Source organism: Chinchilla lanigera, unplaced genomic scaffold, assembly GCF_000276665.1.
Source record: "Chinchilla lanigera isolate Chin_1 unplaced genomic scaffold, ChiLan1.0 scaffold00099, whole genome shotgun sequence".
NCBI classification, from domain to species: Eukaryota; Metazoa; Chordata; class Mammalia; order Rodentia; family Chinchillidae; genus Chinchilla; species Chinchilla lanigera.
Window position 1 is genome coordinate 6,548,056 of NW_004955500.1, and position 12,682 is coordinate 6,560,737.

Genomic DNA, 12,682 nt, shown 5'->3' on the forward strand with positions numbered 1-12,682 from the left:
TGCTGCAACTGTTAGGACTTTGGCAACTCTTGCAGATGGACTAAATGCCCTTTGCATGAAGGGATGTGCATGAGTCTTTAGGGGGTGAAATGTTATGGTTCTAATGGAATATAATGTCTTTGTACCTAGAAACTGGTTTAAAGAAATGTATCTGGTTGCCAAGTTGACAAGGGGTGGAGTGTTATGGTTGAATCATTGTATCAACTTGGGGAGTCTAGAGGTTTGGCTAAGTGACTCAGCAGGAAGCCAGGGTGCTTACTTTGTATACCTCCTGAGCCCGTGGAAGAGGAGGGCATGGAGATTATGTGAGAGCTACCTTTACGTGGGCGTAGCCTGTTTACAGTGTAAGGGAGGGAAGGAGGCTGCTTGCTGCCATTCCCCCCTTTGCTCTTGTTGCTTTGCTATCTTCTGCCTCGGAGCCAGCCAAGTATGGACTGAAAAACAAACTGTGAGCTAAATAAACCTTTCCTTCCTTCATTTTGGGTGTTGGGTGTTTTGTCTCAGCAAGGAGAGAAAAGTAACCAAGACACCAGCCCATTTTAGAGCAAAAGAGAAAGGAGAGAGGATGGGGCAGTGTGAGTTTGGCTGCAGCCGGCTCGGAGGCCGGGAACCCGCAGAAGGCCCTGAGGTAGCTTCTTCATGCTGTCCCGTGCTGGCCTCCAGCTCAGCAGCTGCAAAGCCCACCCCCACCTGCGGACGCTGCCCAGACAGCTGTGCGTTCGTGAGCTCGGGAGCCGCCACTCTTCACTGGCCAGTTCCTGGGTATGTGGTCTTGGGAAGGTAACTTCATCTTGAACCTCGGTTTCCTCAGGTGTCACGGGGAGACAAAAGGGCTTACTTTGCAAGGGAATCCATCTATGTGTTTAGCAAATGTGTACATTATTACCTATCCACGTGCAACAACCAGCCAGGGTTTGCAGCCTTAATATGGAACAGGCGTTACGCAAAGTGCCTCTCACCCACACTTATTAGGCAGGTGTAATTAGGCAAATAGCACTGACTGGGTTGCCCTTCCACGGAGGACGAGATGAAGCCGGGAAATGTCACACTGCACAGCTAGAAAGAAGTGGAGGCTAACTTCCAGGGAAGCTGGCACAGAGCCCGCCGTGGGGGCAGCGGCAAGGCTGGAAATACCCTTCATTAATTTCCAAGGTGTCAGTAGCCCCACCGATACAGGAGAAATAAAACTCCAACCTGCTAGATGTCAGACATGCTGAGACTGGGTCCCTGAAATGGAAGAAGGAACTGCAAAGGATAAAGGAAATTAAGAGTAGGAAAGGTTTGTTGGGAGACAGCTCCTGAGACAGGAGAGGTCCCAAGTGGGTTGCCACTGAGACCCTCGGCAGGGGCAATTTACACTCCAGAGTCACAGTGGGGTGCAATGTGGGTCACAGCCCAGCCAACAATAGGGTTACAAGTCAAGCCACTTGGCTGGTACTGACCCAACAGGGAAGCGGGGCGCACACCAAGGGTATGCGGCTGGCATCTTTAGCCTTGGCTCATCTATGACTTCTTACACAGGAACATTTGGGGGAACAGATGGGACCAGGTGTTCTGGTCGCCCACCCGTGTCCGATGTGTATCTGGACCGAACTGGGTGGTGCTAATGCGGTCTCCAGTTCTGCTTATCCCTGAGGGGACCGTGCAGGTCTGGCCGTTGTGACTGATCGCGAGGCCTTGCCTTCTTCAGATGCACCTCCAGCCACAGCTCTGATTTTTCACTGACTTCCTTGAGACCCCGGTCCCTAAATGTAATTAATTTCTAGCTTAGCTGCCTATAACACTGCCATGGCTCATTTCCAGTAACCAATGGTTTAACCATCGGCTTGCAAGACTTCCAAATATTTAACAACTGGCCTCAGAAGCGCGTACCAGCTGGCTCCTGTAGTATATTGCTTTAAAACTAAATCTAACTGGCCATTCTGCTGAATGCTACAATCTCCTGCTATATCAATCAGAGCTTACTAGAGAAACAGATTTAATGCAGGACATACAAATATATAAGAATTCGTAAGACTGGCTTACACTGACCGCCCACAGAGCCAGGTGTGGAAAAGTGTACGAGGTCTGACTGTGCGCTGGAGACCCAAAGCACCCAGTCGAAGGCCCAGAGCACAGTGTGGTGTCCTGTGCGAGTCGTACCAGGAAGCTGAAGACTGAGTTGGAAGCCAGGAGAGGACGTCCCAAGTGAAGGCGAAGCCTGGAGCTCCTCCGAAGAAACAGAAGCAGCCCTCCTTCCTCACTCCCTTCCATTCCCTTCCAGGACAGTCATCCCTAGGGCGGGCCTCCCAGCCCCAGAGCTATCCTGAGCCAGTTTAACTGGGTGTTTCTTACCCAGTCAGTTAACTATCACAGCTGCTGCCGCAGCCGCCTAACGCAGAGCATACTATTGACGTGCAGTGAACTCCCGGCAAGCTGTAAAAAGTCCTGTCCCGGTGCTAGTCTTCTCCCCAAGGCCCCTGCAGGCCTGCCCTGCCCACAAGGTGCACAGCTGAGCTCTGCTAGACTGCTCCAAAAACCTGCAAATCCAGTACATCACTACACACTATGTCTTTTTGTGTTCATATCTGCTGAGTAAAAATTATAGGAAGCCGTTGTTAGGGACTAAGCTCCAACACTAGGCCCTGACAGATCAAGCTAAAAATCAAAACGGAGTTACTCAGGCCCAAGTTCTACCGACCCAAAATAAAGTTGTTATCTGACACTCTGAGAAGTCGGGAGACAGCTGAGAGCCACGTTCTCCAAACAAGCCAGCTTCCGCTGGCATCGTAAGTTCCCTTTGGCTCCATCCTTACGGAGACAGAGCAGTCCACAGCTCCTGAGGTCCGCTCGTCACTTATTTCCCTCTCATTCCATTTTCCTGTCCCTGTTTACAAGGAAAGCAACTCTGGAAAGACTGATCTTCTCTTTGTTCTTTGTTGCTGTTTCTTCAGCACTTATCTGTGCATAAAACCAACCTTCTCGGGTCAGTCTGCTGACATACATTTTCTAGAAGGAAGTGTTCCCCCAATCTAGATGGCAAATAAATCCAACTAAGATCTTTATTGAATTAATTTTTGTTCTATTTTGTTTGCAGTATTAGAAATTGAACTGAGGCCTTCACACCGAGCTACATCCCCAGCCACTGTTAATTTTTTATTTTGAGACAGGGTCTCACAAAGTCACCTAATTACCCAGTCTAGGATCGAACTTGTGATTCTCCTGCCCCAGCCTCCCAGAATGCTGGGATTGCAAACTACAGACATGTGCCGCCACACCTGGATGTAGTTTTGTTTGTTTTGTTTTATTTTATTTTATTTTGTTTTGTGACAGGGGTCTCCCGAGCTTAGGCTCAGACTTGCAATCCCCCTGCCTCAGTCTCCTGAGTAGCTGGGATAGTGGCATACACTCCAGGGCTGGCTGTAATTTTGTCTTTGACATATTGAATATGTCAGATGTGGGTATGGCCCATATCCTCTCCCGAAAGCCCCTAAAAGCATGAAAAGCCTTTTCTTGGCTGACATTTGCTACCTTCCCTCTCATCATTTCTTTCCTCCTCCCGGATACCTCCTCCCCTAGATGCACCCTTGCCCCAGACCTGCTTGTAGATAAGAAGTTTCCTTCACATAACATACTATTGGGCTTTTCCAGTGGTGTATTTATTTTCTAGTTCCTTATTATCTACTTGTCACTAGCAGATAAGGTAATAAGACTAAAAAACTCATCTGTCCTATGTATAAAGGTATTGCTAGCATATGGAATGAATCCAAACACTCATTTCAAACACGTGGAAGGCGCTTCTTATTTTTGAGGTAGAGTATTGCTATGGAGTGCAGGCTGGCCTCAAAACATGCGGTCCTCCTGCCTCAGCCTCCCTGAATACTAGGATTACAAGTGTGTGACACCATGTTTGTCTTGAAAGGCACTTACTTCTATAAAGATTTATTGAATGGATGTATGGATGCCCCAGTGCCTTTGCATATGCTGTTTTTTCATTTAAAATGTCTTTTCTCACTTTCCTTCCTGACTTAAGTCATGTCTGCCTTCTAAAACTCAGTTTAAATAGCAAATCTTCTGGGAAGTTTTGCCATCATTTCCTTTCCTTCCCCTACTACCCACCACACCCACAGCCTCTCACACACATACCTGGGTTTAATTCTCCCCTGGGCTCTTGCTACAACCTGGCCTTGTGAATAAGTTTTAGAGACCACTGGCTGCTACCCAGCAAAGGCTTTCGATGTTCTCCTTCTGGGTAGTCCAGAGCTATTGCCAGAAAGTGGCTGTCCAGCCATGACATCACATGGGGCCACTGTGAAGAAAACTGGGGGATGATGGGATGGTGGGGGCCACGTGAAGACTGCTTCCCACACACCCGCAGGGACGCTCACCTGTGCGCCGAGGCAGTCTGTCGCAGCTGTTAGCGCACCCGATGCACACAGCACACCTGCACACGGTGCGGAGGACCGCCACTGCGCATGCGTCTGTCTCCTGCTTGAGGCCGGATTGAGTCACCTGTCGTCTTCCCCAGGACCCGCCGCGGGGCCTGGCGAGCAACCGTGAGCCGCTGGTATGTCTGGCAGCTGGGCGCGGCCCCAGCAAGAAGCAAGCAGGTGAAGACAGCCTTGCTTGCTCTCTAACGAACTTCCCCTAAATTCTATTTCCACTGCAGAGAGTGTCGCACCTGCGATGTCGCACCCGGGAGCTCGCCCCGGCTGCCTTCCTCTCCGCTGTGAGGCCTCGCTGTCCTCCCCCAGACCCTGTGGGCTTTTAGCAGCGGGCTGCGCAGCCGCCACCCTCTGCCCAAGGAGCTCACTGGTGAGAACTGCTACTGAGAGCACAGTCCGTGCCTGGGTTAACTCTGCCCTCTCCTGAAGTGTTTTGTTTGTGTTTTTAAGTAGCACTTTTTCCTGTTAAAAAGGAAATAAATGTCTGATTTCTCTTCTCCTTTCCAACCTAAACTAATCATAACTAATTCTGGTGTAGGTGAACTTATCCTAGTGAGACCTACATTTCACTGACATCTTTAAAACCTAGGTGGGATTAATCACATTTCTGAAACGAAGAACAAAACCTGAGCGGGCCCAGGAACACAGACTGGAAGTGGGCGGCTCCGTCCGGAGCTAGTGCGCAGACTCACAGCGCCGGCGCGGTCCATTGTGTGGGGCTGCAGCGAGGCATCTGGGTAACTTAGGCAGAACGGAAACTTGCTTCTCGTAGTTTTGGAGCCTGGGAATTCCAAGACCAAGGCACGGGCAGGTCACAGCCTGGCCTCTCTGCCTCCCAGCGGCGCTTGGAACGCTGCGTTTTCTGGACAGAGGAGCACGTGTCCTCACACGGCAGGAGGAGAAAGAGGGGCACAGGGAAGGTTAAAGGGCCTCGGGGAGGTTTCTGGCAAATAAAGAGTTAAGGCCCTGCTGAAGAAAGAGCAGCCAGGAAGAACAGAGCCGGCCTGGCTCACCGCCTGCCGCGCTCCACCTCCAGCTAAGCTCAAGACTCCCTGGACAGCGCAGAGACCGCGGAAGAGCCCACCCAAGAGCGCGCCGTGGGAAGGGCGTAGAACTCTGGGAGCAAAGACCCCCGGGTTCCGGCTCCGGACTCCCTGTCGTTCCGGGACAAGGTGGCTGTCCATCTCCTTACTGCTCTCCCTTTTCCAGTGAAGGGACAGGTTCTCCTTCAGAACTTACATCTCTAATATTGCTATCGATTATTTACAAACCCTAGCCGTAAATCCGGCCGCACGAGACGTAGCAAGACGACGAGCCAGGCCCGCAAGCCCTTCGGGTAGCAGCGTGGCACACGTCTTCCCGGAGGCCAAGCCTGCCAACAGCGCTGCAAGGAGCGCGACCTTTCCAGCACGGGGATGTTCGGAGACACCGGCCTCCCCTAACGCAGCCCCAGCTTCCCTCCGGGGTTCCTTCCAGTGGCCCTTCCCACTCCTGTGCCGCCGATATTCTGTTCATATTTGCTCAGGTATTCTCTCAGAGGATGGAACTTCCGCTGTGACTGTCCTCTTCTCTGTCCAGCCCTCACCAGAATCACTTTCAAAATGCTCTTTATATTCTGGGTGTGGTGTGCACTCCTGTAACCCCAGCACCCAGAAGGCTGAGGCAGAAGGATCATGAGTTCAAGGCCAGCCTGGGCTACATACCCCATATTAAAAAAAAAAAAAAACTGGAAAAGCCCCTACAGGGCAACATGAGCATTTCCTAGCACACCCCTGAGAACTCTTCCAGCCTCCTTTCTCAGGCAGTTCCAAAGCCACTCCCTGTTGCAAGTGCTTGCTGCGGTATTCCTCCACTCCCAGCAAACATCTCTGTCTTAGCTAGCTCAAGCTGCTGTAAGAAGTCACACAGACTGAGTGACTAAATAGGAGAAATCTCTCTCTCAAAGTTCTGAAGGGTGAAAGTTCACCGGCGGTCAGTGCGTAGTAGGGCCCCCTCACAGGCTGAGAATGGTCATATAGGTCAGTCCTCAAATAGTGACGAACAGAGAAAAAGCAAGACCCGGAGTCTGCATTCTCAAGAGCACCAGTCCCACTCATGACCCCGTCTCCGGCCAAAGACTCCGTCTCCTGATGCCGTCACACTGGGCTAGGGTTCTAACATACGAATTTAAGAGTGAGAGCACAGCCAGGTGCGGTGCTGCACACCTGTAGTCTCAGCACCCAGGAGGCCGAGGCAGGAGGATGCAAAGTACAAGCCCAGCCTGGACAAGTTACTAAGTGACTTAGTAAGGCTCGGTCTCAAAATTAAACAATTTTTTGAAGGGCTAGGGGTGTAGCTCAGGAAGGCACTGGATTCAATCCCCAGTACTGAAAAAAGAAACATGAAGAAATGAATCCATAATACCTTTACATACACAGAAGGATTTGCATAATAAGCCTTCTGCGTTAGAAAATAATTAGTTAAGGAAATAGATCTGGATTCTGTGGTTACATTGCTTCAAAGCAACTATTCTTTAAAGAAACGTTTGACTTGTGCATTTTAAATTCAGCATTATGCCTTGATTGCATCTGAAAAAATATGAAAGGGAAAGAAATGACATGTTCTTCAACCAGAGAAAAAGAATCAGTCACTCCCCAGAGGCTTCTTACATGTCAGCTCCAACTGCACAGCTTGATTAATGCCAACCTGTTAATCTGTTTATCACCCTTCAAAAGCTATAAACAGGCCAGGTGTGGTGGCACACACCTGTGATTCCAGCACTTGGGAGGCTGAGGCAGGTGGATTGCCATGAGTTCAAGGCCAGCCTAAGCCTCATAGTGAGTTCAAGACCAGCCTAGACTATATAGCAAGACCCTTCCTCAAAAAATCGAAAAAGAAAAACAAAGGAGCTATAAACAGGTATTGACCTCCCCATTCCACACTCCAGCATAACAGTTTGGAAAAGGTTATAATTATTTCGGCATTAGGCCTACCAAATACTAAAAGTGACTTACAACGCAGTCACACAGAGATTGGATTTTGAAAGTTTAGGACAGAAAGACTTGGGAAAGGAAACAGAGAGAAAGATGAAAAAAAGAAGAAACCTGCCACGGAAGTCGGGCAGGGCTCTGGGCTGGAGAGCGGAGAGCTGGGAAGGCAGCTTTGCAGTCCTGCTCACCGGGCAGCTGGAGCACCAGAGGTGCCCTCGCTCTTACTGGTTCGCTTCTCCACTGACCTCTGAGGCCCCTGAGAAGTCAACACTGATAGTCTAAGAGATCCGGTTACACAAATATTCGCACCTTTTAAACTCAAAAATGGCTTAGAACGGCTGCCGGTGCAACTGACATCTAGTTCCTAGTTCTACTTTTCTGCATGGTGACATCTTAATGTTTTCCTACTTTTTGGGGCGGGGGGGGTGTTGGGTTTTTTTCAGTACCGGGAATCGAACTCACGACCTTGCGCTTGCCAGGCAGGTGCTGTGCCACTGAGCTAAATCCCGTTTTCCTACTTTGAAGGATACCAGAGTCTCCCTTGAAACTGCCCCGCTAGGCTTTGCTTGATTAATTCTTTTCGTGCTCACTGCTCGGGGATCTTGAGAAATCTGGCAGGGCCAGCTCACCATTCAGCAATGCCGTGACCTAGATTGGATCTGTTTCATTTAATAAACAGGGAGAGTTTGGCCTCAGGCTGTCAATAATACATCGAAGGCTGCAGTGGGCCCACAGCTGGTTTATGAGGGATGCTCTTGCCCGGAGTAAAACAGGCGTCAGCTGTTGACTTCTGAGATTGTAGAACCAGGCCAAGGCCTGAGCACACCTTTTAGACTCTTTTCAGAAACACTTACAGAGGTGTCATCTCTGTGTCTTAAAATACTCCAGAAAATCTGTGAGTTTCTCCCCTGATAAACTGGTGGCCCCAACCCCTCCTGATAATTAACTGGAAGTAAAAGATACTGCCCTCAGCACTTAGCATGAGACGACACTCAATAAGTCATTCTTGGTTCATGATTTATCTCCAGATCTGCTTTTTCATTTTGATAATATTACATCATATTGGCACAACTGCAGTAATAACTAATTTTTATTTATTGAGCGTTTATCACGTACCATGCTCAGGGCTAAATACTTCCAATGTATTAACTCGTTGAAGCCCAATAAGCATGCCGCAAGATAGATGAAATTATGATCCTATTTTATAGCTAGCCCGATAACGTATATCTATTAAGTCAAACAATTAAAACCCAAGTTTGTCCTATTCCTCAAAGACTTAACTATGACAAAACTAGTTGGGAATGTGTGGAACTACAGCATCTGAATCATTTTAACCGCTGTGACCTCGTTCAGTCTACTCTTCAGCACTCTGGGGTAAGTAACGTTATGCTCCATCCTCCAGATGAGGAAATTAAGGCTCAATAGCTAGAATGACTTGCCCGGACTATAGCTGCCAGACTGGATTTGGGGAAGGGGTGCAGGGGGCCAAGATACCCAGTTAAATTTGCATCTCACATGTTTAATATTTGGGACATATTTATACTAACAAATATCTGATATGTATTTGAAATTGAATAAGTAATCTGAGATTGATAAGTACCAAACAAACTGTTCATCCTGGTAAGTTCCACCTATGATTCATCATCTGAAATTCAGATTGAACTGAATATACTGTGTTCATACGACAACCTTACCTCAGAACTACATTCTTGGTGCAGGGATGCGTGATCACTTTCTTCCCCTAAACCCGGGGTTCTTTCCATCACACCTGAGTGACAGGCCTAAGCTCCCACCCAGATTTCTCCAGATTTCTAAATGGATTGTTATAGAAAACTGCCTCTAATAAGTTATTCAAATAGCCATGGAGAATAATATTTTCACTGTAGCTAGATTAACCTTAGAGCACATAGAAATCTCAGTCCACACATGTTGATGTCAAAAACTGTAACTTTATTTCCTATAACTCAGCTCAGTGCCTTGTCACGTACTAATGTTTTACACATGAAAACATGACACATGCTAGCAGAACATAGGTGAACTAGTATGTCCAAGTTTCTCTGATGGCACTAAAGCTTTTCCACCTCGGTGTGGTAATGCTGGTTGTCATAATGGTGATAGATGACCAGATCTTGGATCAAGAAAAAGTGAGAAACCAAATGCGTTATTAGATGCAGTGTGTCTCCTAGAAAAGTGTAAGGACCACTAAGTAGAAAAGATAAAAAAGGTTACCCAGCTGTGGGGCCCCCATTCCTTGGAGTGGCTTTGTACCACTTTCTTCTGCAAATAAATTTATTTTCGCTTTGCACCATTTCAGAGTCCTCTTCCTTTTTCTACAGGTGGAAAGAGAGTGCGGCCTGAGGAAAGCTGGGGGCCCTGAAGGCCACCTGTCAGAGCCCCTGCAACTCCACCCGCTTAGCTTGGGTACCACCTATGCCCATCCCCCATCACTCCACCCCCCCCCCACTTGAGCACCTCGGCGCATTCTATATAAACCCAGACCAAAGCACGTTCAGCCCTCTTTCCCTTGCTCACTCTTAAACCCACAAACGTGGAGTTGTCAGAACCCCAAAAGAAGGGGAGCTTGCCCCAAGGCTGAAGGTGAGGATGGCCAAGACTCCGTACCCTAGGTGCCATTCCTGCAGTGCTGCTCCGGAAGTGAGTGCAGCAAAGATACAAGCAACAGGGGAAAGCCGCAGCAAACCCCAGGGAGACGAGGGTTGCACCCAGCATGGCCCAGCCCAGCGTCAGCCTCCCGAGCCAGCACCAGCACCTCAGAGAGAAGGCTGCAGCCTCCAGGGAAACTCTGCAAAGGAAAGTCATGGAAAGAAAAGATTCTGAAGAATGCGGCCGAGGCGGAACCTTGAAGTCAGAGAGGGAGGTGGCCAAGGGCATCACGTGTGATGACTGGGCCCAAACGGTTGGACACTGCCGTTGCGTCCTCAGCATGTCTGAGGAGTGGCGCAAGCGCATACAGAAAGCATACCTCGTCTCGGTGGAAAGAGATGATATCCCACCACCCACCGAGAGCTTCAGGGAAATGAAGTTTCCTGTGATGATCCTGCCTGGCTTGAGGCATAAACGTATCTTCCACCAAACACACCTCCAGATCCAGGGCATGCTCCCCACCTACCCGCCGGGACACGACTGGCACGGCCTTCCTGGGGTCAGGCAGGACTCTGTGTTCGTGCTGCCCGTCCTCATATTGTGCCTGGAACAAGATAAGTGCTTGCCTTTCTCTAGGTGTGAAGGGGCCCTGTGGACTCCTCATCTGCGGCTCCCGGGAGCTGACCAGGCAGACCCGTGGCACCTGTACTATTACCGCCACGTGCCGCAAGAGGACAGGTCACCCCTCCCGTTCTGTGCGCTCTGCACTGGGGGACATGCCCCCAAAGAGCAGATGGAAACCGTCTGACACAGGGCACACATGGCGGTGGGCGCCTCGTGGATTTGTTACACCGGAAGACGGCCAGCCTAGAGGCCTGTCACACCCGGCCCTGGATGAGGCCCGCCGCACGATCGCTACGGGCTTTGCGGGCGACCTCCGCGCCATCTCCTCCTGCTGTAAGGCCCGGCAGCAGACTCTGCTCTTCACTGCCAAAGAGGATTCAGAACTTTGCCAAGAGTGCCCTGGGAAAGCCAATCACTACCGGTGTGGGGCATTCTGGGACCGCCAGACTGCGTGCCATACCGGAGGCGGAGCACCTGAGGGAGAAGGCGGAAATGGGGCACCCGGCCAAGTGCCCGCAGGAGGCAGCTCCACCTGCGCTCAGCTTTGTGGAGAAGAAGGTGGACATAGACGCCACCCATACGTACCTGCCGCTAAAAGAGGCTGAGGCTGTGGCCATCCGTGGGGCAGAGGCCCGGAAGGACAGACCAAGGCCCTGGCAGTGTTTTGAGAGGGCAGGAAAGACGTCTTGATGGCCACAGATGTGGCCTCCAGAGGCCTGGGCTTCCCTGCCACGCAGCACATCATCACGACAGGCCTCAGGAAACTGGATTTCTGCATCGGATCAGCCGTGCTGGGAGCTCAGGAAATGTTGGTGTCACCCCCACCATCAGTAAGGCCTGCAGTGAGTCGGTCCTGATGGACCTCAAGGCCTTACTTATGGGGCAAAACAGAAGGTGCCACTCATGCTGCAGGGACAGCACTGCGGGGGTGAGTCCTCCCGGACATCGGAGGAAAGCGTGGCTGTGCCTTCCGTGGGGGCCTTGGCCATTGGGTCACTGACCGTGCCAGACTCCAGCCCATGCAGACCAAGAGGTCGGCACCATCAGCCGCAGGGTCTACCTGGCCCACAGACCTATCTTCCGAGCCTCTGTTTTCCCTCCTTCCGACAGCCGATTAGGAAGATGGACAGCCTGTGTAAAATTAATAGATTGTTTGGGTTTATCATCTTCACATGGTTTGGAGTTCTAATAGGAATAAATAAGTTAACGGTTATGTATTTTCCTGGTTCTATGTACAGTGGCCCCTCAGCTCATGAACTTGATTCACTCCATGATTCTGGAAAGGATGGTCATGTCCCTATTCACGAGGGAAAGATGGCCACAGTCGTTTTCAGCACCCGACGCAGAGTTCACAAACAAAAACAAAAGTTTGCCAAATGCTTCCGTTTGTGAGCTAAATTGTTTGCAAACAAAACTGTCCATGAACCAAGGTACCACTGTACTTGTTTATAAGCAGGGGGTTATTTTAATGTTGATTATATATGTTGTTTTATGCAATGTAATACACGTATAATATTTGTTACATTGGTAATGGGGCGATGCATTAATGCACAACACACAAAAGGTAAAGAATAGCATGGATTACGTTTGTAAAATGGGATGATACATGAATGCAGTACTGGTGAGGGAATTAGAATTACAGCTCTGGGTGCAGGTGGTGGAGCTGTGAGCTTCTTGCTTGATTTTGGTGTCCTAGGGAGAAGAATTTCCCACTCTTGGCTTACAAGACCACTGTCTTGGTTACTTTTTTCTCATTGCTGAGACAAAATACCCAACGCCCAAAATGAAGGAAGGAAAGGTTTATTTAACTTACAGTCTGTGGAGGTTTCAGTCCATACTTGGCTGGCTCCGAGGCAGAAGATAGCAAAGCAACAAGAGCAAATGGGGAATGGCAGCCGAACAGCAATGCAGCCAGAGCAAAAAGGAGGAATGGCAGCAAGTAGCTTTTTTTCCTGCCTTACTTTGTAAACAGGCTACCCCCATCTAAGGGGCGTGTAGCTCTCACATAATCTCCATGCCCTCCTCTTCCACAGGCTCAGGATGTATACAAAGTAAGCACCC

General features: G+C 49.7%; 1 protein-coding gene and 1 pseudogene across 1 annotated transcript; both read left to right on the plus strand.

The window, feature by feature from the left end:
* The first annotated feature begins 4,304 nt into the window (after positions 1-4,304).
* On the plus strand, positions 4,305-7,206 carry LOC102016932. Its single transcript, XM_013505725.1, has 4 exons — positions 4,305-4,546; positions 4,649-4,794; positions 5,461-5,596; positions 5,701-7,206. Exons 2-4 carry the CDS (start codon positions 4,666-4,668, stop codon positions 6,099-6,101), a joined length of 666 nt encoding a protein of 221 aa, XP_013361179.1. The 5' UTR covers positions 4,305-4,546; positions 4,649-4,665; the 3' UTR covers positions 6,102-7,206.
* A 698-nt stretch (positions 7,207-7,904) lies between these two features.
* On the plus strand, positions 7,905-11,834 carry LOC106146317 (annotated as a pseudogene).
* Positions 11,835-12,682: the final 848 nt, after the last annotated feature.